Source organism: Corvus cornix, chromosome 12 (assembly GCF_000738735.6).
Source record: "Corvus cornix cornix isolate S_Up_H32 chromosome 12, ASM73873v5, whole genome shotgun sequence".
Classification (NCBI taxonomy): domain Eukaryota; kingdom Metazoa; phylum Chordata; class Aves; order Passeriformes; family Corvidae; genus Corvus; species Corvus cornix.
Genome location: NC_046342.1, coordinates 11,709,102 through 11,736,745, shown reverse-complemented (window position 1 = coordinate 11,736,745; position 27,644 = coordinate 11,709,102). Strand labels below are relative to the sequence as shown.

Here is a 27,644-nt window from a genome sequence, read left to right as displayed (position 1 = left end):
TTACTCGTGTTACCCAGCTGTAAGACACAGGAAACATGAACAGAGATTGGAAAGCACCGCCTGCCAAGGACATGCACTCTTGAATCAGCATTACCTGTCACAGGATCAGCAGAACAGGAGGCATCATGCCAGACCAAGATCAGTGTAACAGCTCTCTACCCTTATTTTAAAAAGAACAGGCTAACAAAGGCTTGCTGAGCCTACCTGGGAAGCACACATGGATCTGAGCTGTTGCACTACTGCACAGGCACAGCAGTAAACAGGCATGTTGGCTTCTGTTCCAACAGAAACATCAGACAAAGTTTAACGGTTTTCAAACAGACTACAACAAAGGCTGCAGGGAAAAACATTTTATTTCCAAGCAGATTACAAAGAGCAGAGAATATAAGAGTAAAATTAAATTAAAAAAATAGTTGAGTGCATCTCTTTAAAATGATTTGTAGTGTGAGTTACTCACGGGGCAAAGCTACTGGAGAGTTCTGAAGGTCACTTTGCAGGATGCCAATCACATGTGCTGTTTAGACCTGGGTCAACACAGGAGGGACAGACAAGATGTATTTTGCATATAGGCTGCACACTCATTATCAAGCGAGGCCCTGGGCTGCAACTGGACCCTGCCTTTTTGAGACATCCCCTCCACCTCATTCTCTCCTGCAGTTCCCTCGAGTTCTAGACATGGTTTATTGCTGCTGTAAGTGGGTTTAATCTGCCTTCCCGTTCAGATGAGCTCCAACGAGAAGGGAGAAGCAGGCAAATGTGGCTGCCATGCACAGGGTTACAGGGAACGTGACTGCAGTGCCAAGAGCAGAGCTTCAGCCACACAGAAAAGGGAACCGACCAGTAAGGACACAGCAATCGCTTCAGAGATTTGGGGGCAGCATGTCAGCAAGACTTCTGGAAGAATTGAGATGTTCCTTAAGGTAGGAAGAGGTTCAAGCAGAGAAGGGCTCTTTCCTAAGCATTGGCACCAGCAAAACAGAAGAGGCTGAATCATCAGGATAAGGTGCATTCCCTTTAATATTTGAGAGGAGCAGCTCCAGCAATAAGATGGGGAGAAAAGCCCCATATAAGGTGGAAGACAGTTGATATCCCACTTTAACAGTGATTTAGGAATCCAAGCACTAACTCCGAGTCAGTCACTATGAAATTCACGTAAGAATGTGGTTGGACTGGACAGCTGCACAGCCATTCAGTGTCCAGCAGCACTCAGTCCAGCAAGAGGATGAGCAACTACAGTACCAGCAGTCCTCCACCCCCTATATACACCCAGGGGGCTCTTTTCTACCATTTCTGGATCTGCTCTTACCACAGCATAGGAGATTTCAAGGTCTCATCCCTTCTCTATGTATGCCAAGGCAGACAGTAGCCCTGGTGCAGCTGAGAACAAGACTCTTGATTTCTGCCCTAGCAGCAGCAGTGCAGAAGAGGATTCTTATTAGATCAGATGAAGTCTTTTTGTATTGTCCAAGGCAGAACAGTTCAGGAACTACTTCAGACCTTGTGACCCCTCTGAAGTCCAGACCTCTAGGGGTGAGGCAGCCAATAGATGAGGGCCCTATGAAGTTACTTAGACCATTCCCTTTACATACTGCAGACAGGAGTGAAGAACCACTCTCTAGTCTGCTCTCCGCTGCTTCAGCCATTACCACCAAAGAGGAAATGCTTGACCTCTTGAAAGCAAATGAAAATCTAATGGTGCTCTGGACACATGTGTAAGAGGCTACAAGTTTCCTAAAGATAGGGACACTGTTAAATGTCAAGAGCTTGGCCAATACATGAGTCTCATGTCAGAATGTGAGGTGCTTTACAACAGTCAGTCTCTTCTTTCTATGGTTCCTTTCATACCACAGTGACAAGATGGGCACAGTTCAAAATCAACAACACACAGTCTCTAGCTTGACTTCTCAGGTCTATTTATTTAGGGATCGATGCATTTTCAGCCTGTCTCGTACAAGGCATAGGGCACGGAGACTTCCTGTCAATATATACACGCATACAAGAGCAGTACAAGCAGTTTGGCACTCTCAGAGCCAAGGAGGAATGCCCTTCAAGCAGCGGTCAAGCTGGTTATAGGAAAGTGTTAAAAAGCTATTTTACATGTTTGACCGGGAACATTTCCCAGAACATGGATAGCAACCCTAAGCCACGGCACTCTTCTGTGCTACTCTGTGCACGTCTTCCTACAAGCCCCTACAAGGGAGCAGATCATGTTCTTCACTATCAAAGAACATAGTATTTATATTCTAGAAATACTGTACCTTTTAAACTAGCTCCAGAGAGGCAGACTAGAAGCCAGATCCAGGAAAATAATCCTTAAGTCACAGTATATCGATTGTCTCTAAAAATAGGGAATGAAGTTAACACAGCAGACATTCTGATGAGACAGTACAGAACAGTGCAGCAGTCCACTTCTGCATCAGCAGATCCTCTCCTATGTACATGCGGACAATGAGAAAGGAATGGAAACACTCCAGTCCATCAGGACAAAACCAGTCACCAGGAGATCTCCACAGCTCACCATGTGCCAAATTTCCCTGTTCTTAACCAGTATCGTCCAAGATCAAGGAGAATTCTTCCCCCTACAAAGACTTGAGATCATCTTGCAGTTAAGGGTGGTAAGGAAAGTGCACAATCTAGAATTTTAAGGTAACATGGAATTTTGTTTCCCCAGAAAGCTAGGCTGAAGTTCCTGTTTGTCCCCAGCCTCCAGCTGCCCTAAAGTTCTGTCATGTTATTGCAGCTTCTGTCAATTTTTAGTGTAAGAGGTGGCTCTCAAGGCTGCCCAGTAAAGCAACTGGTACAGTGCATATCTGGCAGATTGTTTAATATCCACTGTATTTGATGGAGACAACCAAGGCAGCAGGCTTTCCAACTCTGCTCTGATGATGGGATAAACTGCCAAAAGAAAGGGAAAGCCACTCTGTGCGTGCCTGTTGGGCATCCTGTGCAGCAGGCATATGCAACTGCTTGGAACAGTGGGAGCCTGCCCCTAACCCTGTCTTCAAAGACTTAGTATAGGGCCAAAGATGGACATTCCAGTCACTACAATACGGTGAAGGGATTAGAGGCTTCTGACAGCTGAAGCAGTACTGGTGATCCCAACAGCCACTCTACCAGGGGGCAACTGCTGGCTCCCAGCAGACAAACTGAGGTGACAGTACCTGCTGCCAGCACTACACACACCCCGGGCACTATCTTCCCAGCTTACCCACTGGGATCTGGGCACTGATTCCAGGCTCTTTTCCTCTGGCCTAGTTCTGAGGGCAGACACTGAGCTAAGAGTGTAAAATAAAACAACGGTGCATTGCTACTTCACCTCTCTGCACTTACTTATTTGAACACAGAGTCCTATAGAGGGAACAAACTGCTCATACTGACAGCTAACTCAAGCACACCTGCTTCCTCAGGAACACCAATGTCAGTATGAAGCATCACGGGCTTGGGAAGTCTCTCTAAGCTGCACACCTCAACACTGCTCACAAGCACAAAGACAGGGAACATTATGGCTACTCTCATCAATTTACACTCTGCACAACCAACAGAGAGGGCAAACCTTCCTTCTCAATACAGACAGGTGCTGGACAACAGAGGCTTCAGGAAAGCTGCTTGCCTGTACACAAGTTTAAGTTCTTTTACTGTAATATATATTTAAATATTTATCTGTATATTTTGGAACAGGGAAGGGACGTGAGGTGGAGAAGCAGGGAAGACAAGTTCAAGAAGCAGAGTAATTTCTCTGCATCCAAGAAGCTGGTGGCACAAATAACAAGCCTGGCAAGTGATCTCCCATTTCAAGCACAGTTGGCTACCTGCTGGCTTCAAAAGAGCAAACTATTTGTTAATGATATAAAATACAGCAACCATTTAAGATGCAGCAAGGCAAGGCTACAGGGCTGGGGATTATGATCATGAATGATGCCAAAAGCTACACGGCTGTGTTAAAAACTGTGAAAAGGCTGCTAAACTGCAGGAGTAAGCCATATGCTGCTCCTGGAAGGCCTTTTCCCTCCACTACCCCTTCATCATGCCGTTGGTGTGATGCATTTGAAAAGGTGGAGAGAGGGGGATTTGCCTGGGGTAAAGCCACAGAACATTAGGACAGTCTGATCTCACAGATCCCATGTTCCTAGCCTGGCACTGAGCTTCCATCAGCAAGCAGACATTCAGGTCCTTCAACAGAAGTTTATGCCCTTCTACCTTCATAAGTTGTAGGGGTGAAAGAAATCCAGCAGAGTTGAGCTGGAAAGAATGAACAGGGATGAAAACAACCAGTTTGCATACTGATCTTTGTATAATGACCCCCCACCCTCACAGCTCACTCTTCCCCAAATAAAGACACATTGTTCAATGGCATGTTGAAAAGACGTGCTCGTCATTCTTAATAAACAACTAGAGTAAGAATACATAAGAGAAACAGGGTGGTATCTTTATATGATACACAAGTGTATGTTACAAGAATTCCATCAGGCACAGAAGCCTCAAGGTTTAAGGCCTCAATGTTAGGCCAAAAAAGAAGAGTGTGGTAAAGTTTGTACTTTTAACATCTAAAAATGTCACTTAAAGGTCTGAATAGAAATTGTTGGTTTGTTTTTTTTGTATAAATCATAATTGCAGTTCACTCTCTCCTCTTTCTTCCAAGATAACAGCAAATTAACGTCCAAGCACAAGAAAAGAAGATGCCTGCCTCTCCTCCACTGGCTGAGCAGGTCCATCCATCATTCTGTGCCCTCTAGGCTGCACGTGCTCCAAGGAGACAGAGGCCCCAGCCAACCAGGCCAATCCTGTAGTTCCATGTTTTCTACATCATAAAAAAAACCCAGAGTCAACCAGCAGCTTTCCACAGCTCCCAGCTCGCAGGGGATATGCAGCCTCCAATGGTTCCAACAGTTTGGTGTGTTGGGTAGGATACACAATGGGTAGGTTTTCCTTTAGATTCTTTTAAAGAGAAGAAGCCTAAAAGGGCTTCATAACTACACCAATAAAAAACCAAAAACTTAGGCATCTCCTTTAGTGTAAAAGTCTGTACAATTTCTCTTTGCTTGTCCCTCCCCCATCACCCTGCCCCACCCCATCTGAGCCACGAAGGATGCCTTAGTGCATGGTGCTGGCATTAGCCACGGCAAGAGCTTCCTGAATCTCTCGTATCACCAGGATCCGGGTGAGCATCTGCTCCATCTGCTCTCTGCTGATCGGCTGGATGGAATACCAGATAGGGCTGTTGGGGGCCACCACTGGCTCCGGTGTCAAGTAAAATGTGTCATTCCGGCCTTTCACACTCTGGGGGCTGTGTGAGGAAGATCAGAAATAACCAGACTAACAAAATGTCCTGGAAGAGAGAGACCACCACTGTTCTCACCCCAGGCTTCACAAATTCTGACAGTGAACATCTGGCTGATGAGACATGAAGGTACAGAGATACATCTAGGGGCAACATTCATCCCAAAGTTTTAGGACATGCCAAGGTGAGGACTACAAGAAAGCAGTTTTTAATCCACACTGGTAAGCATAACACACACATGGCTTTAGGGGTCTTTCAGAGTGAAAGCAGGATGGGGTATTTTCACATTCAGGCTACCTGCAGACCCATCTGTGCAGAGGAACCATTATATTAAGTATCAGAATCATCATAATTTATAGATGAGTCCTTTGAGGCACCCTCCAATCTCCATAGCAAGTCCTTATTTTTATTCAGAAGCTGGTTTGAATAGGACCCTACTCCTATCTTCAGTAGTGGATGCTTCCAGATGACTTGCAACTCACAAGCAGAAGAACAAGTTCATGCCAACACAGCAAATGTCCAAGATTAAGAGCAGCCAGTTCACAAATCAGGATTTGTCTTAAATACCCCAAAAATTCATTTTACATGCCATCAGAGTTAATCCCACTCTCTCACATCAACACCCCTCTCCATTTAAGTAAATTTATGCAAATATAGAAACTGTGCCAGCAATATCACACAGTACTGAAAACTAAGCCAGGCACAGGGTGCAGCTCCCCAAGTCACAGAAGACAAGCACTATACACACAGATGAGAGCTCTCACCATTTGAAGAGGTAGAAGTCATACAGCTTTATCGGACACCTCAGGGGGTTCTCTGGATTCTCGGTCTGCTCTGCATACATGTCATCTGTAACTACAAACCAGCCCCCCAGAAGTCTGTCAGACACTCTGTGTAAGCACAGCACACTGAGCAGTACCACAGAGCCTCAACACTGCAGCACCTTGTCACCGTGCAAGAGCTGGCAAGAGACACACGGCTGTTCAGGGCAGAGGCACCTGGCTATAAATGCTTAAAGCATTACGCAGAGCTTGCTTTGTCCTAAGGCTATTGAAAATCATAACCCATCCATATCCTTCTTTCCATTTCTCCTCTACCAGTGCGCAAAATAAGGGAAATTTTCTCACTACTAAGACTGCAAAGCCTCAGTTGCATCCTGTGCTTTTAAGAGGACAGATTGTACTTACATAGGAATTCTGTATGGGTTCACATGAATCAAGGTAAGAGAAGCCCTCCCCAAGAATTTTCTCCATCTCTTCATAAGCACTTACACCCAATAGCCTCTTTGCCCATAAAAAAACCCAAAAGTAACAAAAAAATTATCCTTGGTTCTTGATGAGTCCCACATGCCTCAGTTAAGGTATGTCCCCAGGCTTATGATTAAAAGGCACTATGCTCTCTTGAATAGAATGCATGGAAAACATATAATGCCAGGCTGCAGGTAACTGGCTGAGCCTTGGAATCCCTACCTGCAAACATCTCCAGGTTCATCCACTTCTTCAAGCCCAAGTAAGTAAAATATTCCCAAAGAAACCTCCTAGACACTACCTTTCTGTCCTGTCTGGTGCATGCCTGGAGCCTTCATATAGCGGATACTCGTGCTTTTATCCTTGGGATTAGAAGGGTTCTTCTTGGTCTGCCTCAGCACCTTGGAGAAGGCCAGCTTCATGTGCTGGTCTACTGTTTTCAACAGGAAGTACCTGAGCAGCAAGAACAGAACACAGGACATTCAGAGGCAAGCAAGAGACATAGTCACAACAGCAAGGTAGTTACCTTTAGTCGTCATGAGCAGGCTGAAGCTCAAACCAACCACTGGGCTAAGGACTGTTCCAGCAGCAAAGTATACAAAAGCCACAGGTTCAGTCTGCCCTCTGCTAGCTCACTTCCTTGTTATACTGCATCTTCTTTGTCTGATGAGGCTACAAGTGGGCTCTGTGTGCAACCATTTGAAACTCATGATTTTGCCCTACCCAGAGCAGCAGTTTCACACCAATCCTGTTAAGGTATCTGAAGTTCTTTCATTCACCAAGATTCCCCAAGATTTGAGTACTTACTTTGTATTAAAAAACATCAGTGTAGTGAGCAAGGTGGAAGGGGAGTGAGCTCCAAGCTGCTTACACTCCCACAGCATCTCTTCTGTTACATGACTGGAGAGGATGTAACCTGCAATAATCAGAAGTCAGCATCATGCCAGGGGACAGACACAGCATGAACACAGGCAGCATTTTACAGTCTGTAAGTACTGGAGAGCATATAGATCTTAACAGAAGGAGGAAGAGGAGATTCTCACTAATGTCAAGATTCAGTGCTCTGCCAATAACTTTTAAAATAGCAGGTACAGTTAGGAAACACCTGTATATATCCATCAACCTCTAGTTGTGGAGTATACTTCTGCAACATGCCTATACATCCCAGCCCATAGAGAAAAGAATATGCACTTAAACAGCTTTTAATTAATGGCTTGACTCCACTGCAGATGCTCTTAATCCAATGATATGTGAGAGCAGGCAGGCCAGTGTAACAAATCAGTTCTTAGCCCTGTGCACAGCTTTAGTCAGCACACAGTGCCAAGTGATGTATTTGGACACATGAGTAATCCTTTGATTCTCAAATTTTTTCCCCTTTGTGTAGAAGAAAAATACTACACTCCAAATACACAGATAAACAGAAAAACAGACAGCAGTACGAACTCGAGGGCTTGTGGAATGTCAAAACACTGATCAAACAGCCAGACTGAAAACAAAAGGATTCCAAAACTTACAGTGCTACTTAGCCACCTAGCCCGTTACATCAGCTACTTTTCTGAACACAAGTAGTAACTTCTTCACTGATGTCCAAACATATCAAAGGGAATGAAACAATGAGAAACCAAGTTTCCATGCTCTGAAAATGCAATTCTTAATCTAGTTCTCATACAGTTCTCTGTCAAAATCTGTGTCTTCTGGAACTGCTCCCCCCATCCCTGTTGCCATAAGCTCCTGATTGCAGCATTGGAGGCTTTAATCACTCATTGTTTTTTCCTTTGACACTCAGTTGGTCCTGCAGACAGTATCCATCTGGCCACATGGCACTACGGCAGTGCTGTTATTATCTTCCAAAGAAACAATACATATTAGAGGCAAGATGTATTACCACTTCAGATGAGGAAACTTGGTTCAGATGAACAATCAGCTGGCTGCCAAGTAAGCCAGTCTCATGACACTACAAAGTCCCTACAATGTGCCTTCTGATAGGTGACAAGTGACAGACAAATAATGTTCACTGACAGTCACAGTGTTAGAGCCTGACAACTGCAGTAACCCCAGCATTCACTGCAAACACAACGTTTTTCTCCCTGACCAGCAGGAGCTGGCCTAGGGATGTTACATACTTCAAAAGGGTTTCTATTCAGACTACACTCATGCTTTAGGTTCAGTTTAAACATTCCAAGCTCTGGAAAGTTTTAAAGTTCTTAACAAAAGCCCTTACCAAGAGGCGAAACACGGGGCTGTATGTCCTTAAGAACTTCATGCAGCCATTCAGTGAACCGAATATAGTAGAGATCTGAGAAGATGTCATCAACTCGGCCGTTTTCAAAGAGATACTGTAAGAGATTCACAACACAGGCCAATACAGTGGGAGCAAGTGTGTTCCTCAGACCAGACCTTATCCTAAAGGCCCCCATACTCAGTCAGTCGAGTGTTTTACAGTATAGCACTGAAGACTAATACAGTTTACTTGAAGAGTGAGCACTCTTGCACCAAGGCCATTACAGGGTAGGTAATCTCAGTTACTATCATGGGAATGCCAAGACAGAAAAAGGAAAAACCATATTACAAAGTAAAGCTGATTGGATCTCACATTTTATCTCAGGTGTGTTCACTTCATGTTATTTCACATGATTAGTGGACACTACTTTTTCAGGTTAACAACAAGGATGCTGAATTTCCCTGTCTAGGTTCAGCTCTGCTCCTGCAGCTCTTCCAGAAAGCTCATATATTCCCACAGCACGTAAGTTCTTGCCTGTTAAAGCTTCAACTAGATCTAAGTCTTGACTTTGACAGCTTCTTCAAACATCATCCAACTCTTCTCTCCCCACCAAAAAAGCTAAATGGACTTATTATTTTCACTATGATACTGAACTCAGTTATTCACAAACTTAACCTGTAGATGAAAGCATTGCTTGCACTAAGGACAAGTCATCTGATGTTTTCAGGGCTTTTTAAGCGAAGAGACTTTTTTCATATAAAATTGTTGGGAAGCTTAACAGAAGCCACAGTCTCTATTTTTATAACCAAGAGTCTCCCTACACGTGCTGGCAACATGTACGGTTCTGCAGCACTCAAAGCTGTCCCATCCTACCTTCTGAATACACAGGAAGATATAGTAGAGCACATCTGGATCATAGGGTTCACCATCACCATTTCGAGCTTCTCGTGTCATTAAGCACAGACCATAATTCAGCTCAGCCACAGCTGAAGAGATGAGATCTTCCTGGAACCTCAGCAGCTGACGCCCTGGAAACACAAAACAAAGCTATATTATTTAAACCATAAAGCCATATTATTTCCTAACATTTCAGGAAAGATTTCCCACATCTCCAGCTTTGCCATTCTATCTGGCAGGTCCAGCACTACCTCATTCTCCCAGTATAGTAAAGCAAGTTGAAATAAATCCAAATCTTAGGCTGTCAGAAATACTAAAAGATAAAACAGGCAAGAGTTTGATAGGAAGATCCTCTGCCCTGCCAAATGCGTAACTATTGCCTTCTTTTACCGTGCCCTCAGTGAAATGCTGCCCTGCAGCAACAGGAAAATAGCAACTCCATGACTGCTCTACCAGCTTGGCCAGACAGTTTGTCCATGCACCACAGTCATGCAGTGCCCTTTTCTATTGCTATCAGGTGCCCAGGTGCTCAAGGGGGCTCAGCACAGAGCTAATACATGTCCTGCGGCAGTGGGAATGCACAAGAATTAGTACTGCAGAGTAAATTGAACTTTAAATTTAGGAACAATCACTGATTAAACGAAAGTGTTTCCCAGAGCAGTAAACGCCTAACATTTTAGTCATTCCTAATCCTGCTTGAAAGGAAACAAAGGCCATGTTCTCATGACACTTACTTCCAATAGGTGCTAGTCTATTTTGGGCTTCTTTTTCCAGCTCTGCATTCTTGGTCTGTGCCCAGCTTTTCCACACTTCAAGACCTTCTTCTGGCTTCAGAGAGTTTGGAAGTAGAAGTTCAGGTGAAGTTTGCGGCTGTGGCTGTGGTTCAACTTCAGCAACCTGAACAGTTTGAGCCTATGAAAGAAAACACTTCATTTTATATACACACTTCAATATGCAACAGCTGGACAAAAAGCAAGAATCCCGCAATACCTGTAGCCCCAGGATACCAACCTTCTGCAATACTCCTAACAAGAAATCAATCCAAGGAATGCAACTTTTGTTGTCCAACCTGAATTGCTGCTCACACAAGAATATTCTACACTCCAAAAACTCTTTCGGTTTGAATGGACAGATCTATCTTCAGCTCACTAATCACTCTGAATCACCACTGAAGTCCATCTCACTACAAGATCAGCCCACAGAGACCACCAGCCCCTGAACAGGAAGGTGCCACCAGCTTTACTAACCACTGCTGCTCCACACCTAGACTGCCCTGAGGAAGGTCCTGGGTACAATCACATGCGATACACCACTGGCATCCCTCCCTATCCATGCTCTCTTCAAGCAGTATATAACAGGCACACAGAATAAATACATTCTGTTATCATCCATGATGGATAAGATTAATTCACTTGTAAGAGGTAAAAAGCAGACTAGAACACAGCATCAAAACACCAATTCAACTTCAATGCAGTGTTCTCAAAATACCAAATACTGCTAATGGGGACTAGCTACTATTGTGTGAAGAGTGACTGTATGACTTATTACAGACCTAAGGCATCTCCAGACCCTTTGGAGATTTACTTTGCAGCAAGACCTTAGGTCACCAAGAATTTCAATCTCAGACTGAAACTTATTGGTGCTATTGGTTTCCTTGACAAATCTAAGATCTGCAGCTAGCCCTCCAGCTGCACTCACTCTGCATTCTTCACTACAGCTTCTCAATTCCATGCCAGAGAGCCTCATAGCTACCTCAATTAACTGCTTTACAGACCTTAGTCAAACTCTCACTGGCACCCTGAATGTTACAGAAATAGCAATTCTTGTATCAAAACAGTTTTGCTTTTTCCTTCCTAAGAGCTACTCCAAAAAGCAGCTTTTCCTTTGATACTGCTAAGTGCCAATATTAGTGAAAGTTGCTCTGACAGTCTAGAGACCATGGCATGTGAAAACAGCATAGAGACTTTTAATACCTGGACCTTACTCAGTATGAAAAACCAACAGCTGAAGAGGTAAAGTCTGCAAGAGTCTCAGACTGGAGCCTTCCAGCTGCCTCTGGTTGATTTTTTATTTTCTGCATCAGCTCTTACTAGCTTTTCACTTATCAGCCCCTGAAGCTGCAGCATGTAGCACAGCTGCAGAGAAACTGACTGAAAAGGCCCAACTTTAATCAAGGCAGATGGCAACCAAGTTGTGAAGGAAAGCCTCTCTCTGCCTTAAAGAGTCCAAGGGCGAACTGACACCTTGTCTTTGTAGGAGCCAGGACTGAGCCTCTGCTCTCCTCCAGAGTGCTGCCACATTACTCTCCAGAGACCTGAAAGCTCTCCAGAGCCAACTCCCTCCATAAGCCCAATCCAAGGGACAGTCTTCTGCCCTGACCCCACAGACACCTTGTCCAGTGTGAAGGCTGGACATAGGCTGAAGTAAATCTGCTGAACTGGCAGATGCTTCTTAACAAACTTACATTTTTCACAAATAGAGCAAAATGGCTGCAATTTTCCCAGATCCTCTAGAAGCACAATGCTAGAGGACAGTGCAGGGCAGGCAGGCAAATTCCTTCTCAGTTTCACAGTTTTGAGAGGGTCAGCTCCCGGAAGTGTGATGTTCATTTCCAGTAGCTTTACTGCCCCGCCTAGAGAGAGGGTACATCCCTCCTGGAATTGCCTATGTATTTAGGGGGGCTTATGCCCCTAAATATCTTACGTACTATTGATCCAGGAAGTTTGCTCACAACTAGTCCGATTTCGACACTTTACCTGGGTGCTGGATCTGCTGTGGATTCCATGTGCAACATAACACAAAGTAACTAATAATGACTAGTACATATTAGCACACCTTATTTGGCTGCAATTATCCCTGCCTGTCCACTGCAACCCCTGGAACAGCTCAGGAAAATATTGCAGACCTCAGAATACCCGCTATGAAGAATCTGGCAATTAGTATGTATCTATTAATTTTTAACACTAAGATCAAGACCGTACTTTCTTTTGGAAAGTTTTGAATCCTAAAACTATGTACCAACATTACTACATGATAGTCTCATACCCATCAGGAGTCAAGTGCCCTATGTCACGTTCAGGCTTCTGGGACAGATGCATCTCTGCTTCCCAGACACCAGCTGTCTGTTGGCATGCTCCCTGTCCACAACATTTTTAAGCTGTTAATCACAAACTGAGACCAAGAGGCAGTTTTAACTTACTGAGCAAGTGACTTGTAGCTGCTGTTGCTGCCCCTGCTCTTGGGGTGTGGGCTGCTGCTGCTGCTGCTGCGGGTCCCATATGTGCACTGTCTGCCCTGTATTCTGGTATGTCCCTGCTACAGCCTGCACTGCCACTGGAATGTGGATGTTGCCATTCATAAACTGTGCTGGAAAGATCGAATTAGCAAGAGTCTGCACCACTTCCTCATGAGAGTTCTTCACTACTGAAGTACTTCCCACCATCTTATCCTTGTCATCTTCCAGCTTCACTGTAGCCAGTGTCGTGGGCGAGCCACTGACGTGGACGGCATTGTAGGCCTCCTGAGGGATGGCAATGTGGGTTATGTTTTGCTGCTGAAGGTCACCACGTGGTTGAGCAGAGTAAACAGGGATGGTCCACGTCTCTCCAGTGGGGCTAGTAATGGTCCCAGTGGCACTGTACAGGTGGGCACTGTCCACTGTTAACAAGTCTGGCCTTAAAGAGACATAACTTTGCTGCTGGCCCTGAGGAATGGCCAGCACTGTGGCAACTGGCTGCCCTGAAATAGCATACGATACGGTAATAGGCATATCCACTTTACGTTTCTTCACTGGCTGAAGGACACTCGCAGAGCTGATCCGCCTCTCTCCCTCTCGTGGCGAGCCTTGTTGAGAAGGTGGGGGTGACAGTGCCCCGACTGTCTGGATCTGGATCTGCTGACCACCAGTAATGGCCTGTCCTGCCACAAGCTGGGCCTGGATCTGCTGGTGTTGTATGTGTTCCTCCTGTAGCTCGGCAGCCTGGATCTGTTGGGCAGTCTGCACATGCTGTACTTGGATCTGAGCTGCCTGCAGCTGTGATGGGCTGGGGCTCTGAAGAGACTGACTCTGTATTGTCTGGGATGCCTGCTGCTGCGCCTGGCCTTGGATCTGCACTTGGACCTGTATTGGCTGCTCCGAAGCCTGATGAACAGAGAGCTGTGGAGAGAGCTGCTGGGCGGAGACCTGCTGCGGTGACTGCTGGACCTGGACCTGAACCTGCAATGACACCAAGCCAGCAGTTAGAGATCAGCAAATGTCAGTGATTCAACAGAGATGGTCTGTCACTCAAGATCTATGCTCCAGGTCTTTTATGCTCCCTTTTATGATTCCATATATTACTCCATTAGTAAAGATTTCAGGAAAATGAAACCAAGGTATTCTAGAAGTGCCTGGTTATTAACAGTGATACAGTAGATGTGTTTGCTCAGCATTGCACATGACTCTCAGCAGAGAGAGAACAGCACGTGAGCTACATCTCCACCCTCACAGCTCTATGGACTCAAGCCAACAGATTGCATCCCTGGAATCCAAAAGTGTCTTCAAAGCTATTTGCATTGCTAAAATGTTACTTTAGCATAGGTCTTGCAATACCAGCACTTTAAGGTCACGCACATTACAATCGCAGGAACTTGCCTCATTCTTACCATGCTCTAAATGGTTTTACTGCTGCCCACCACAGTCCCAAGATGGCCACAGGATCACTAGCTGGTGACAGGCAATTTGACGGATAAGTCAAAACCAGCACATGGCTCTTTCCTCATAAAGCATGGGAATATTACTTTGAAACCTATCATTGATAGTAACACTACTCAAGCAGGTGTCAACACAGAATGTGGCAAGTTCAACCTCAATCTTTGTCATGCATTAATGGCCTACCCTGCAGCATGATTTTTAAACTCTAGAAGAATTTCTTTGGCAATGACAAAACCAACCTTTTTTTCATTATTTACTTATTCCATTTAATACCATTTATTGTCTGAACTACACAGTTGCATTTTCTAGCTCATGCACTTAGTCAATGCTGAATAACATAGACAAAATATGTTGACTTCATTTCAAATCAGTTCCTTTTCTTTTGCGGGGGGGGGGAAAAAACATCACACCCTCTCACATTAATGCTCATTTGTCCAAGGTCTGCCACAATACCTAGCAGCAGTCCAGCAGCACACTGAAAGGCAGGAGTCACAGGTAGCCCCCAGCACAAATTTCAGGTCTCAATACCTTCACATCCCTTGTCCAGACACTTCTCCACTTTTCCTCACATTTACACAGACAACTGGTTACATTTGCCTTGTCCTAGAAGTGATATCTCCCAGGTTCTCATGACCATCTGTTTCTCCAGGCTTCATTAACACTTTATTTTAAGGGAGGGAATTAATTCCTCAACACCTCTTTCTGGAGCCAACACGGACTTATTTAGTTATAAAACTAAATGTCTTCCTACTCACTGTCCTCTCACCTTTTTCTAGCTCACTTCCTGGAGCCAGTCAGACTAATGCAGCATTTACACAGAGACAGCACACTAGCCAGCCTAACAATACCAAAAAGAACTACAATGCAGGCCTGCTGTGCACAAAATCTCACTTCCCAACATTGCTGCTAAGAAGTCTTGAAAAATGTTAAGGACCCATTTACAGCCAATTAAGAGTTGCTAAGGAAAAAACTGGGGTAGCAAAAAGCCCCACTGGCAGGCCCGATTTATAAGTCACCTCCTGTTAAGAAATAATTTATTTCCAGGAAGAATAGGGTACAGTTCGGGTACAGTTCCTTCTGGGAACTCTGTGCAGTATACTGTAATGCAGCTGACGTGGTGACTATAATAATTTCCTGCAAGGTAACAAGAAGCATGTGACCTTATGTCAGCATGACAGTTTCAAAAGCTGCATCAATGAGTGATTTGATCAGGCAGTCAATTGAAAAAGATGAACTCACCTATGGGATGTTTCCTCAGTTCTATTTGATATTGTTCTGCCCTGGAGCATGAGTACTGCCTTGGGCAAACAGGCCCAAACATGGATCCCAGGTAAGGGTTCAGTTTAAGAAAGCCAGTTGCAATCACACCCCTAAGGCAAGAATTCTTCAAAATACTTCACTTTAAAAATCACTAATATAGTCCTCACTATTAAATTAAGTCCTTGTTCAAAAGATTACCTGCAAGGCAAAAGCCAAAGACTGAACAAATTACATGTTTTATTGCACTGATATTTTCAGTTTCACACAAGAAACATTTGCTTTACCTGCTAGGATTCAAAATGACGGTAAGAGGTAAATGTGTCCTGTACTTCTGTAGTGCTTTCAGAATTTGCACAGTTGACTGAGACCACCTTAAAAGGACCCCCATCTTCTTCCCACACAAACTTTTACATTACAGTTCCTGGGAGTGTTGTAACATACAAAAAGGAAAGACTTTTTTTCGGCTAGCAGTAAGAATTCAAAGTCTCCTCCTGTGCTGAAACAATTTTATCACACAACCACAATTAGAAAGGTAATGGAATTGGTTTAAGAAAGAGGTATTGTCAGCAAGAGGCATGGTCTAAGAACAAATGGACCAAGACAGCATTTGCTCCCTTCTGCTCTTGTAAACAGACTTTCAGTTTGAGAGGACCTAACTGATCATCTAGCCTAACTGCCCGACGACTTCAGGGCTGACCATAAGCTACAGCATGTCATTAACAGCACTGTCTAAATGCCTCTTAAATAATGACCCCCTTGGGGTACCAATCACTTCTCAGAAGCCTGTTCCAGTGTTTGACCACTCTCTCGGTAAAGAAATGCTTCCTAATGTCCACCCTGAACATCCCCTGGCACAGCTTTGAATCATTATCTGTTTCAGAGCCTGAGCCTACAGTGTTTGAAAGTCAGGGGCAACTTCCACCACTTTCAGCAGACGAGCAGTCATGACCTGAGGCCTGTCGAAACTCCCCCAGGACTGAATCCTAACTCCTACAACCAGGATGTCTTGCTACTGCTTTAGAGTCCACCCTATTATTAACACTCAAAGAATGAGTCCAGACCCAAACAATATGAAGTCAAACTCCAGAATGACTTGAAGCTCTCTGTGTTGCAAACTACAGACATTAGGCATCTGACTAGAGCGGTCCTATTTAAAAGGATATTGGACCTCTACCTACCACACATTATGCATTCCCTGTGAATTACACATCCATTTTTAAAAACCGTATCTTGCAGCAGATCCCTCCCTGTTTTCTAGTAGGTTTATGCAGGAGTGCTACAAGCATTCATTTCAGTTTTACAGGCTTCAACCCAGTCTGAGACCAGAGGCTTCTTATATTGACCTCATTGTCCGTTTTTTCCTCAGATAGCAAGTTAGACAAAGTATTACACTAACCCCACCAGCAGCAGATGACTTTATAAAAGACTCTGTACAAAGGGGAATGTTTTAAATTTACAGGCCAAGACCAACAGGGAGGACTTTAAATCTTCCCTTTATGCTGAAGATTAAAGCAAAACCATGTTATGCTGGGAATTCCTGGGTTACTGGTGCAAGAAAGGAACATGCCAAGTTACCAGTACTGAAATACTATTTATTGCCGAAAGTCTGGATCCAACAGCATGAAAGAATCACCTCCCAGCAGGCTACCATGACACAGAGAAACGCCTTTTCACCATAAAGTCTCTGGAAGCTGGATCAAATACTAGCTGACTAGAAAATCAAGTGTCAGAAATCAACGCTGTATCATAACAGGAGGGAAAAACTACATTCCCTTAGAGAAAATTTTGTCACATCAAGCCCAAAAACATATTCTGTCCTGAACTGAGCACATGCAAAGAGTAAATCAGTAACCCCACGACCATGAGAACAGCTGAAGCCTGGTTGCCAAAATTATTTTTCCTAATGGTTGATAGACAAACTTTCAAGTAGGAGTCATAACATGTCTGCCCTGCACGGATTCTCTGCCCAAAAAGGAATCAGACTCAGTTGTTTCAGAACCGCAGCTCTGAAACAACTGAGATTTTCTTTGCTTCTTAATTCTTTCATCTGTAGACTGACTGGATTACCTAATATTTCCTAAAACCTAACTCTAAATGAGCACACCTAGCAACTCTTTCCTGCATGGATTTTTTGATATCTAGCTTGTCCTAGAGCACCTGACAGGCTCTTAAATGCATCTTTTCACAAAGAAATCTTGGTTTCTGAGGCGTGTTTACACTAGCAAGCAGTAGTACACACCAAGAGCAGACCTCCAGAGCAAGACTGGAGACGTACTAACATGTCCACACTATACCTTCCAGAAGACTATTTCAAACTTAGTTCTAGTCTTGCCCACCAGCCAAGTTTGACATCATGGAGACACAAGACTGCATCTTACCGCTTAGTTTCGTCTGGTGGGCACCCCAAATGACAGACTCTAAACCTACAAGAGGTAAAAAGGGGCAGGTGGCCAACTTGCTGCAGGAAGCATGTTCCAAATGCCCCCAGAAGTAATGTGGGTGCATCTCAAACTTCCCACACAAAGACAAATACTTGGGAAAAAAGTTAGTGAGAGCATGAGAAGAGTAATCTCAGGGTTTTTTGCCCAATTTAAGGACAGAAGACCTAAAATACAGTTCCCTCAACAACAGTCCTAAGCTAAAGCAAGTCCAGCACTAAAAGCTAACACTGTAACAAAGAGTTCCTTCTAAAGTTACACCAGAAAGTGTACATGCAAGTATAAAACAGATATGAAAAGTGTAAGTGAAAAGACTGATCAGAGAAGTAGCAGGAAATGTCAGAACTTGTTATTTAACTACTTTACAGGAAGTCCTTTGCTATCTAAGTAAATAAGGTCTACGGGAAGGGTACAAGTCAGCTTTTCAGAATAAGGGCCAGACTGACTCTCACTCCAAGTTTTTCCTCTGCTCATTCATCAACATCAGAGAGAGAATTCCATCAGCTAAATTAGGCCTTGGGTGTGTTTGAATAGTTACAATATCAAGATTTTGCTGTCAAGCTGTATACTGGGGAGGGATTTAGGTCTAAGACAGTTAAAACACATGACCAAGGAAAAACAGCTTACCTCTCCAACAGAAGCCTACTTCCATATACAAGTAAATGCTACCTCGAAAACACCACTCTTGACTATAACCACTCTTTTGAAGTGCCCCACTCAGCCCTAACAAATGATAATTAATACCTGCTGCTACACTAAAATCTTACTGGCATGTTTTTCAAACATAAGCAAATAGGAACTCTAACTCCAAGCTAAACTTCAAGACCAGTATAGAGGCAAGAGGAAGGTGCATCCATCAGAAGCAAAGATGCATTCTGTGCAGAGCCAGAAACCAGACTTTTTTCTAAGCTATTTAAGGGCATCTTTCCCTGCCTTGTGTCATTAGTAACGCCCAGCCTCCTGTAATTGTCTGAAGTCACAGAATAGACTCAGCAGTAAACACATAAGGAATTGAACGATTAGAAAGCCACAAGTATCAACCAAAAGATATTTTACACAGGCACTTAACCATTCCCCATACAGTTCCATGATCTTGCTCACATGTAGCATCCTCCCCTCAAGCCCTGCCCAAGAAAATCTTGCCACCTAGATATCAGACTGTTCATAAAAAGCTGAAACTGAGGATTTCTCCACACACATCATAAGCAAAGATACTTTCTGTCCTTTGATATTCTTTCAGTTAAAGCTTCTTGTGTAAGAGGCACAAAAGGTTGGCTGACCTCTGCAGAAGTACCATATTTGGGAAGCAAGTCAACACTAAAACACCTCTTCTCACTGGCATAATCAATTTGATGGCCTCAATGCACAGGACCAACAAGCAACAATCTGACCAAAATCGGAGCTGATAAAACTCTTACTCAACTGGAACAAAACACAGCCCTTCCCAGCCACTCCCTGATGCACTACAAGGTATGACAACTCTTGACACACTAAACTCCTTCTTAAGGTCACTTATGGCACCCCTGTGATACTGGGTGTGGAAGGAGCTCCAGGACACTTGAACTGTAGCAATGACTAGCGTAAACAACCCAACAGTTGCATCCATTCATCCTGTAAAATAAACACTTGATAAGACTTTGTTGAACCTTTTAGGCAAGAAAACCTTAAGGTGACAACTTCTTCAAAGACAAAATTTATTTTGCCAGAATAAATTAAAGCAGCAAGAAGTCACACTCTGTCTTCAGTTGTTCACAGCTAGTAAAATCCAGGATGGAACCTGAGCACTGCCTATCTCCATTATTGAAAGATCATCAGCAGCAATTGCTACTGTGAGGTCATCTGACTGGTCATACTATTAGTCACCTTCAGCAGTACTGTCACACTGCCCGACATAAGCATAGTCATTCAAAGGGTCTTCCACTGATTTGCAATTGGATTAGCAAGAACTAAACAGATTACCAAGTCAAGTACCAGGACATATGTTTAATCAAAAGCTAAGAGGCTTCGGCAGATGACCAGAATTCATCATAATACAACACAAGCAGTATTTTAGCACAGGGAGTCAGTTGGACCAGGTGCACTGCTACAGTGGAACACTGTCACTCCCCAGAGTCACAACAAAATCCAGCTTTATCCAGAAGCTGTGCTCCGCCACTGCTGCCACAGTGACAGTGCAGAGATAAGTTAACACTAAATCACGGGTTTAACATAAATTATGTCTCCATAAGAAACCTTGAAAGACAGAAAAACACTCTTTCAAAGGGGTAAAGACATTCTTCTCCACCCTATTCTTGCAGAAAAACTAAGATAATTCTGAGCTAGCTGCTCAAATACACCTGAGTCCAGCTGCACTGCTGATACACAAAAGCTGCAGCCCCATTTAGTATCAAATGTGCCACCTTACTGTTCTGGGGTGTTGCAACACCCTAAAGTGAACAGCAGGGTAGGTAACACAAACACTAGTTATGAGCTGTACGGATGGGAAAGCAGGTATCTAAAAGCAGAGGCACATCAAAAACAAGGAGCAGAGAGTAGACAACATTCTTTAGGAAACTTGATGGAATCTTGACTTTCACGAGTTTTTCATATTCCGGGTGCAGGTCATTGAGTTCAAAAATCAGGAACTGGTCTCTGGCAGCAACTCTATGCTTATTTTCAAGAAGGTCAGGTTATTTTTCTCTGGAGCATATGATATATGACCTCCCTCCCTATCTCTGTTACTAAAAGACTTGCAAGAGTCAAGCCTGAATACTGAGTAGTTCTGAAAGGAGGCAGCAAGAGGTAAAAAATGAGTGGGGGGGGGGGAAAAAAAAAAGATTCCTTTTGACTTCTACAATTGGTTTGGGGGCCTTCCACATCTTTAAGGCTGAGGCACTCAAAAGCCAACCCTCCTAGCTCTTCTACTGAAAAACAAAACTTCTTCCAGAAAACATACTAGCTGGCAAAACCAAACCCACTCTTGATCAGTTTTAATAGCCTCATGCAGAGATCCAAGTCATGCCGGCAAGACTTCGGTTTTTGTTCTTCAAAAGCCTTTCAACACAAGTTACTGTAGGGCAACAGGTTACAAAAGCCCCAGTTAAGCATTCATTTACTCAATAGAGAGTAACTGGAGATGAGTTACCAGTGAAGGAGGTAAGTTTGTCTTTGCCGTAGGATAAAAGCATGCAAGTGAGCCTTTGGCACAAGTCTACTGCACTGCAGCAAGTTCGCACTTATTTCGTACCTTATTTCCACCCTATTTGTGACTCCAAACCCTCACTTAATGTAAAAACGAGAGCTCACAGCTTTACATTCTGCTACAGAAAGCAGAATGATTCATATCTCAAGTGTATCAGAATTGTAGCTATAGGCAGAGTTCAGCTGTATGGAGATATATCACAGAAAAACCTTAGTAAATGCCCTGCCACCTATGAACTCTTCAAATTACAAAATGTATCTGAGGACAAAAGCAGTTATCCTAAGTTGTAACATTGGTTTGGTTTTCTTCCCGCTGATGTTGGATTTGCTTACTTAATACTTATTAAAATACCTAATGTAATATCTACTTTAAAAAAAAACAAAAATGACAACTCCTTCCACTATGCAAATGGATCATCTACCATGATGCACATGCATCCTTTGGAATTCCTTTCCTGAAATGTATCATCCCCTGGTTCATATCCTAAAGTTGACTCTCCTGCATTTCTCCCTCACTTAAAAGCCAGTTCAAGAACAACAACTTGTAGAATGTTCAAGTAAAACCATTCAAAGATTATTGATTTTATTAAAGTAATAAAAAAATCCTGAAGGCAAGCTCAATCCCACAGCCAGCCTGAACAACCAGACAGTCAGAGGGGGCTGGTATTTATAGCAGCTTCAAAGCAGAAGGCTTTGGGAGTTGTGCACATGCCAGAACTGTTGACCATTTCTCCAATAGGTGACACCACTCCATTGCTATGTACGTGGCTCCTCCTACAGCAGGGCTTGAGGGAGGCACAGTCCAGAGAGCCAATTTACTACCAAATTCCTTAAATGAAAGGGAAATATTGCTGTACTATATAAAGTTAATTGGCCCTGCCTCTTAAGTACTTGTCTGCGGCTTAAGGTTAGACAACAGCTCTGAACACTACTCTATCAGTTAGCAAGTCATATACACATTCAAGGATGATTTCAGATGCTTACCTGGACTTGCTGGGGTTGCTGAACCTGTATCTGCTGCTCTGGCTGAGTTTGTTGCTGGATACTGGTTGTCACAGGACAAGCAAGTTCAAGCAAAGACCCAGCCACCTCTGTGCTGTCCGTGTAAATGCAGTTACCACCCTGCTGATACACCATTGTGGTGGTAGCCGTCTGCTGAAACTCCTGGAGAGCTTCTGGCCCCTTGGAAGCAAGGGAGTCTAGAAACTCCTTCATCCTGTGCTGGGGGATCGTTCGCGCCTTCACACGGATGTATTCTTCAAAGGAAATGGTGTTCTCCAGAGAATTATTCATATTGCAAGGTCCTCAGGGTTCCTTAAGGAAAGAGAAAGTAAAAGTCTTAACTACAGCACTCCCTTGGTGCAAGGATATTCTTAACTCCAGTAACTAATTTCTCATACCAAGTACTGTATGAAAATTGGCAAACATGCACAGCCAGATGCCCAAGACAGATGCTTTAGTTTTACGAGGCATCTTGTGCTACTACACATTTCTCAGATTAACCCTTGGCAGCTCAGGGGAGTCTGAATGATACCCAGGTGTGACTGTGGAACTACTCACAGAGCTCACTGCCAGGTAAGCTCTCCTAGCTCTGTACTTCACCCAGACCAGGCAAGTCCTGTACCAGACAAACCCAGTTGTACATTCCATTTGTTTGCAGCATGCACTGTTAGCGAGAGAGGCTCAGAAATCAATATCTGCAGCCCTGCTTTGCAGCCGCAGAGCTGGGGAACTGAGCAGTGTGTTCTATCAGGCCGTGCAGTTCTATTCTAGGCAGCTAATGGGTAGCACAACAGAAGAGCAACAGATGCAGCATTCAGCCCATTGCTATTAGGACTAGGATAGCCTCATCGATTTGAACATAGCAAGCAAAAGGAGAGCAATGGAATCAAGAGATTTCCTCAAACAGGGAACTACACACATGGAGAAGCAGAGCTCTGGAAATGACAAAGGCAACAGCAGCATTAGTTCTTGATCTACTTTTAATATAGGAAGAGGTTAACATGAAACATGCCACGTGTGAAGACAAAAGAAAGACAGAAAAAGAAGTTAGATGATCAGGGCGGAAGTGAAAGCAAAGAAAAAAAAAAAACACCACCACCAAAGATGACTCCACCTGAGAACATCAGACAGCTCTAGGGTATATTCTGACAGCATTATTTTCTTACTGACTTATCTTGTTTAAACCCACAAATTGTTTTTGCAGTGAGTATACTGTATACTGGTTGTTTCTAAGGCACTAATTAGCCTGTATATAAATACATTTGAGCTATCACATCACTGGACACTGAGACAGTTGTGAAAAGATGTGAAACAACACAAGGTTAGGACTAGAAGAGGTGATTCAGCACTACTAGATCAAGCTGCATAAAGGAGGAAAAACACACAGACATCACTATGTACATTGACTGTAGTTCTAAAGAGGACAGGTACAAAAAGAAAACTTTATGTATCCTTTTACCATGATTTTACAAAGTAGAACTCAGACAGGGCTATGGTTGAATGTAAGACTGCAAAAGCCTGCCTGTGTGAAAATGGGAGTTAACTCTAGGCTTTGACTGGCGCTCAAGCACACTGCACAAGTCCAGCCCCAGTTATCATCAAAACCTGGGAGAGCTGAAGCAAACGCTAACCCCTCTTCATTGTTACATGACAGCAGTCCAAACACACAGTTTTTGTTTACATGGAGGTTCATGGCTAGTGCATTGGACCAGGCTCACAGGAGAAAAAAAAAAAACAAGTATCAAAGGTAAGGGGAAGACATATGAGGCAATTTGTGCTCTATCTATGGCTTCTGAAGTCTTTAAGACACATTTGTTGCTGTATGAGTTTTCTACAGAAGATATTCTTAAAATATGCAGCACTGTTTAGTAAAAAAAACATATAATGGTGTTCACATGGCAAATCCAACAGCTCTGTAAATATCGGCATACAAAAGCTCCTGTAGAGCCCACATCTGGACAGAAAAACCATTCTTTCAGAGACACCAATCTGACATTTTCAAGCCCGCTATGGGTGATAGAGCCAGTAAGACTACTCACTTCTCCAACAGCCACCCAAGAGTAGATTACACCTCTACAGCACACATTACTAACGCCTTCCCATGTGACCATATGCCCCGGGTGAAACCAAGGGAGAAGAACGATGTTAATGCATCCACAGGGACTTAGATAAGACCTAGAGCAGGCACACTGAAATGTGTTTTGCATCTAGCTGGATGACGCTCCATTATAGACTCTGAGGTTGGAAAACAGATTTTGAGCAATTAACTTGTCCCAACCTTCTACCTGGAACTTCCAAGTATCTGACTTCAATATTACAGTGAGGCTTTCAGAAGGGCATCATCATTTTCCATGTCCACTCTGAGGTGCACTAGCAGATACAGCTTTGACAAGGAAGACTCTTCTGAGGAATAAGCCTCAAGGATGCCATGCTGGGCTCCCAAACACGAATGCCACAGATGTTCTTTGACAGCAGGATCCCAGACATAAGTGCCACAGATGCTCTTTAACAGCCAGCTGCTGCCGAATTGGATGGGCTCACTTCTCCCAGGTGCTCCCTTCCTGCTTTGGTATTTATTATGTTGTAATGGTTCAGGGAATAGCTATCCACCTTCTGTTAATCTTGTCAAAGGAGAGAGCAGGGAGGTCACAGGGCTGCTGTTTCCAATGGGAGCTGATAGCCCTCACTTCCACTTTTGAAACTCCAACCCTTCTTTCACAAGCTACATCATTCTCCCGCATAAGAGACCAGAAGCCACAAGAAACCCAGAAGCATAAGCAGCAGAGGTCCACCACCAAACCATCACCAACCTCTTCTGACCACCAGGAAGCAGAACAAAGCAAGCACTAATCTCTTAAATACAAATCCTTGATACTGCTGAGCTGGTCCATTTTAATTAGTTCTTGTTAGCATGAAAACCAAGAGCCTACTAGGCCAGTCTTCCCCTACTAGTAAATCTTCCTCTCTCAAAAGCTGTCACAAAGAATCTCTTGTCTTTCTTCTACCATGGAAAAAAGAATTTCCTTTACATTTTCTTGAAGTTACTATACCGAGAGCCACTAAGGTGAGACCCTGCAGTATTCCAAAGTGCCAGGCATGGACCAGAGCCCCACCATGCCACAAGGCATCTGTTCCCGTCCCACAAGAGGGACAAGATCTTCCTTGGGTTTTCTCTACAGATGCAGCTACAGACCCTGTAGGTAACAGTGTCTCCATGGGTCATTCACACCAGTTTTAAGGCTGCTGGATTATTTAACTAAAAGCACTGAACTACTCAAAACTTCACAAGACCCTATGCAGCAGTAGAGGTACCCGGTCCAGAGGAAGATTCAGGAAAGTAATGCTGCACTCCCAGAAATTTTACTTATTAAAACTAAACCAACCTGCACTTCTGGCACAAAACCTCTGTAAGGCTCTAGTGCATTCAACAGGCTTTTGTAGGGCAACACGTGCAGCTTGCTGCTGCAGTCACCACTTTTACTACTAGTTATTAAAACACATAATTTGTGCATTCCATTTATCCCACAGACACGCACTGGAAACTGCAAACACCCACCCTCACTGGATCTCAGCAGCATGTTTTTAATACTGCATTTTAAAATTTAAAAAAAGAGCATCTAGGCAATAAGTTTCTCCAACAAAGTAAGGTAACTGCTCTCTGTGCAGCATAACTGCATTTTTTTCAGGAAGTAAGTTCAAGAAAAATTCTTTGAAGATTATGAGCACATACGGTTAGTTGATAAAACTTAAGACTGAGGTTACTGAAAACACACACACAACTTGCAGCATGTGGACAATCTGGACTCACCAGTCACCATGTTGCATGTATTTCTGCTGCTCTTGTCCTGAGCTCTTAGACTTGTAACGTTCTGGAGAAGACAGAACAAAGAAGCCCTTTCCATCCCCAGTTCCTCTTTCTTTATTAAGTCATTTTATTTTTAATATGTATTCCATTAAGAAAAAAAAAATCAGGAAACAAATATATGATCATCCACGCAGCTAGCAGCTCCTACTGAGGAATTGCAAGATGCCCAATTTCTAACCATCGTATCCCTCAGCCTGGTGGTACTGGGAACGACTGTGTGAGCACATCTGTCACAGAGCGCCGTGCGGCGACAGGCGCGGCACGGTGGGTAACTCCGGAGTTACTGGCAGATAGAACTTAGAACAAGGCAGCAGCAGTAGTGACCGTATCCAGAGCCCCCACCCCACCGCAGGTGTTCTCAGTGCTGCCCCGAGAGACAGCCGGGAACTCTACGGACCGCTCGGCCACCCAGCCAAGACGAGGCGAAGCTCCGCATTCAGGCCCTGAGACCGTCGGCTGCAGCTCAGCCTCCGTCCTGCCCGAGCGGGGACGCGGAACCCGCGGGGCTTCCCCCGCCCGCGGGGACCCGGCACTGCCCCAGCCGCTCCCGCCGCCTTTGTTTCTCGGCGGGGCGGCCGGGCCGGGCCCGCAGGCGGCGCCGCGACACCGCCTCCCCGCCCCCCCGGCAGGAGCCATGTCGGGGGCTCCGCGAGGACGGGGCCGCCGAGGGCCGCGCACAGGCCGCGCCTTCCGGTGCCTCGCTGCCCGGGTGGCGGGGCGACGGGGACGGCCCGGTGCACGGGAGGGGGGGAGAAGAGCGGGGAGCGCGCCCGCGCGGGCCAGGAAAGCGCGCGCGCGGCAGGCGGGGCCGCCCCCTCCCCCTCCCCGCCGGGCCCGCGCCGCCCCCGGAACCGCCGCCTCCTCCTCCCGCGCCCAAAGGGAGGCCCCACCCGGCCCCCGCCGCCGCCGCGCACTACCCCGGCCCGCCGGCCCGGCTGCGCTGCGGCGTGACCCGGCCCCGCCTCACCCCGGCCCTGTCGCCGCCGCCGCCTCGGCCCCGAGTCTTTTCCCCTCACAGCTCCCTGGGCGCCATCTTACATTCAACCCCCCGCAGCCAATCAGCGCGCTGCCCCAGCCTCGCGAGAGCGCGGCCCCCAAGCCCCGCGAGAGTTCAGCCCCTCGGCCCGCCCCGCGCCTTAAAGGGGCCTGGCCGCAGCGGGGCGTGGGGAGGGTGCGGCCGCTGGGGGGCGTCCTGTGCGGGGGCGCGCGGCCGTGGTGGCGCGCAGAACGCGGGGGGGACACGCGGGGACACGCGGGGACACGCGGGGACACGCGGGGACAGGGGCAGAGCGGGCAGGCGGGGTACCCGGGACGCCACCGGCACCGCGTGGCCGTGGGGCGACGCTGGCCGAGGGGCTCCACGCGGCCGCCGCGCTCCTTCGCGGCATGCGGGTGCAGTCCGGCCCCCATCCCCACGCAGCACCTGGGGCGAGGCTCCGCGTTGCGCCCTTGTTCGGGGCAGACCCCGGTGCAGGGACTCCCCGGGGAGGGCGCTGAGGCCTACGCGGCCTGTACCGGAGGGGCCGCGCCCTGCCCCGGGCGGTACCGCGGGGCGAAGTTCCC

General features: G+C 45.3%; 1 protein-coding gene across 3 annotated transcripts; it reads right to left on the bottom strand.

The window, feature by feature from the left end:
* Positions 1–335: 335 nt before the first annotated feature.
* On the bottom strand, positions 336–27,526 carry QRICH1 (glutamine rich 1). Of its 3 annotated transcripts, none has more exons than XM_039558846.1 (11): positions 27,505–27,526; positions 26,025–26,085; positions 22,199–22,528; positions 12,843–13,859; positions 10,378–10,555; positions 9,620–9,774; positions 8,747–8,861; positions 7,333–7,441; positions 6,827–6,978; positions 6,043–6,133; positions 336–5,284 (listed from the first exon to the last, which is right to left on the bottom strand). In XM_039558846.1, exons 3-11 carry the CDS (start codon positions 22,505–22,507, stop codon positions 5,092–5,094), a joined length of 2,319 nt encoding a protein of 772 aa, XP_039414780.1. In that variant the 5' UTR covers positions 22,508–22,528; positions 26,025–26,085; positions 27,505–27,526; the 3' UTR covers positions 336–5,091. The 3 variants fall into 3 exon arrangements, with proteins under 3 accessions (XP_039414780.1, XP_039414779.1, XP_039414781.1); XM_039558845.1 differs by lacking the exon at positions 27,505–27,526 and adding an exon at positions 27,049–27,145; XM_039558847.1 differs by lacking the exons at positions 26,025–26,085; positions 27,505–27,526 and adding an exon at positions 27,049–27,148.
* Positions 27,527–27,644: the final 118 nt, after the last annotated feature.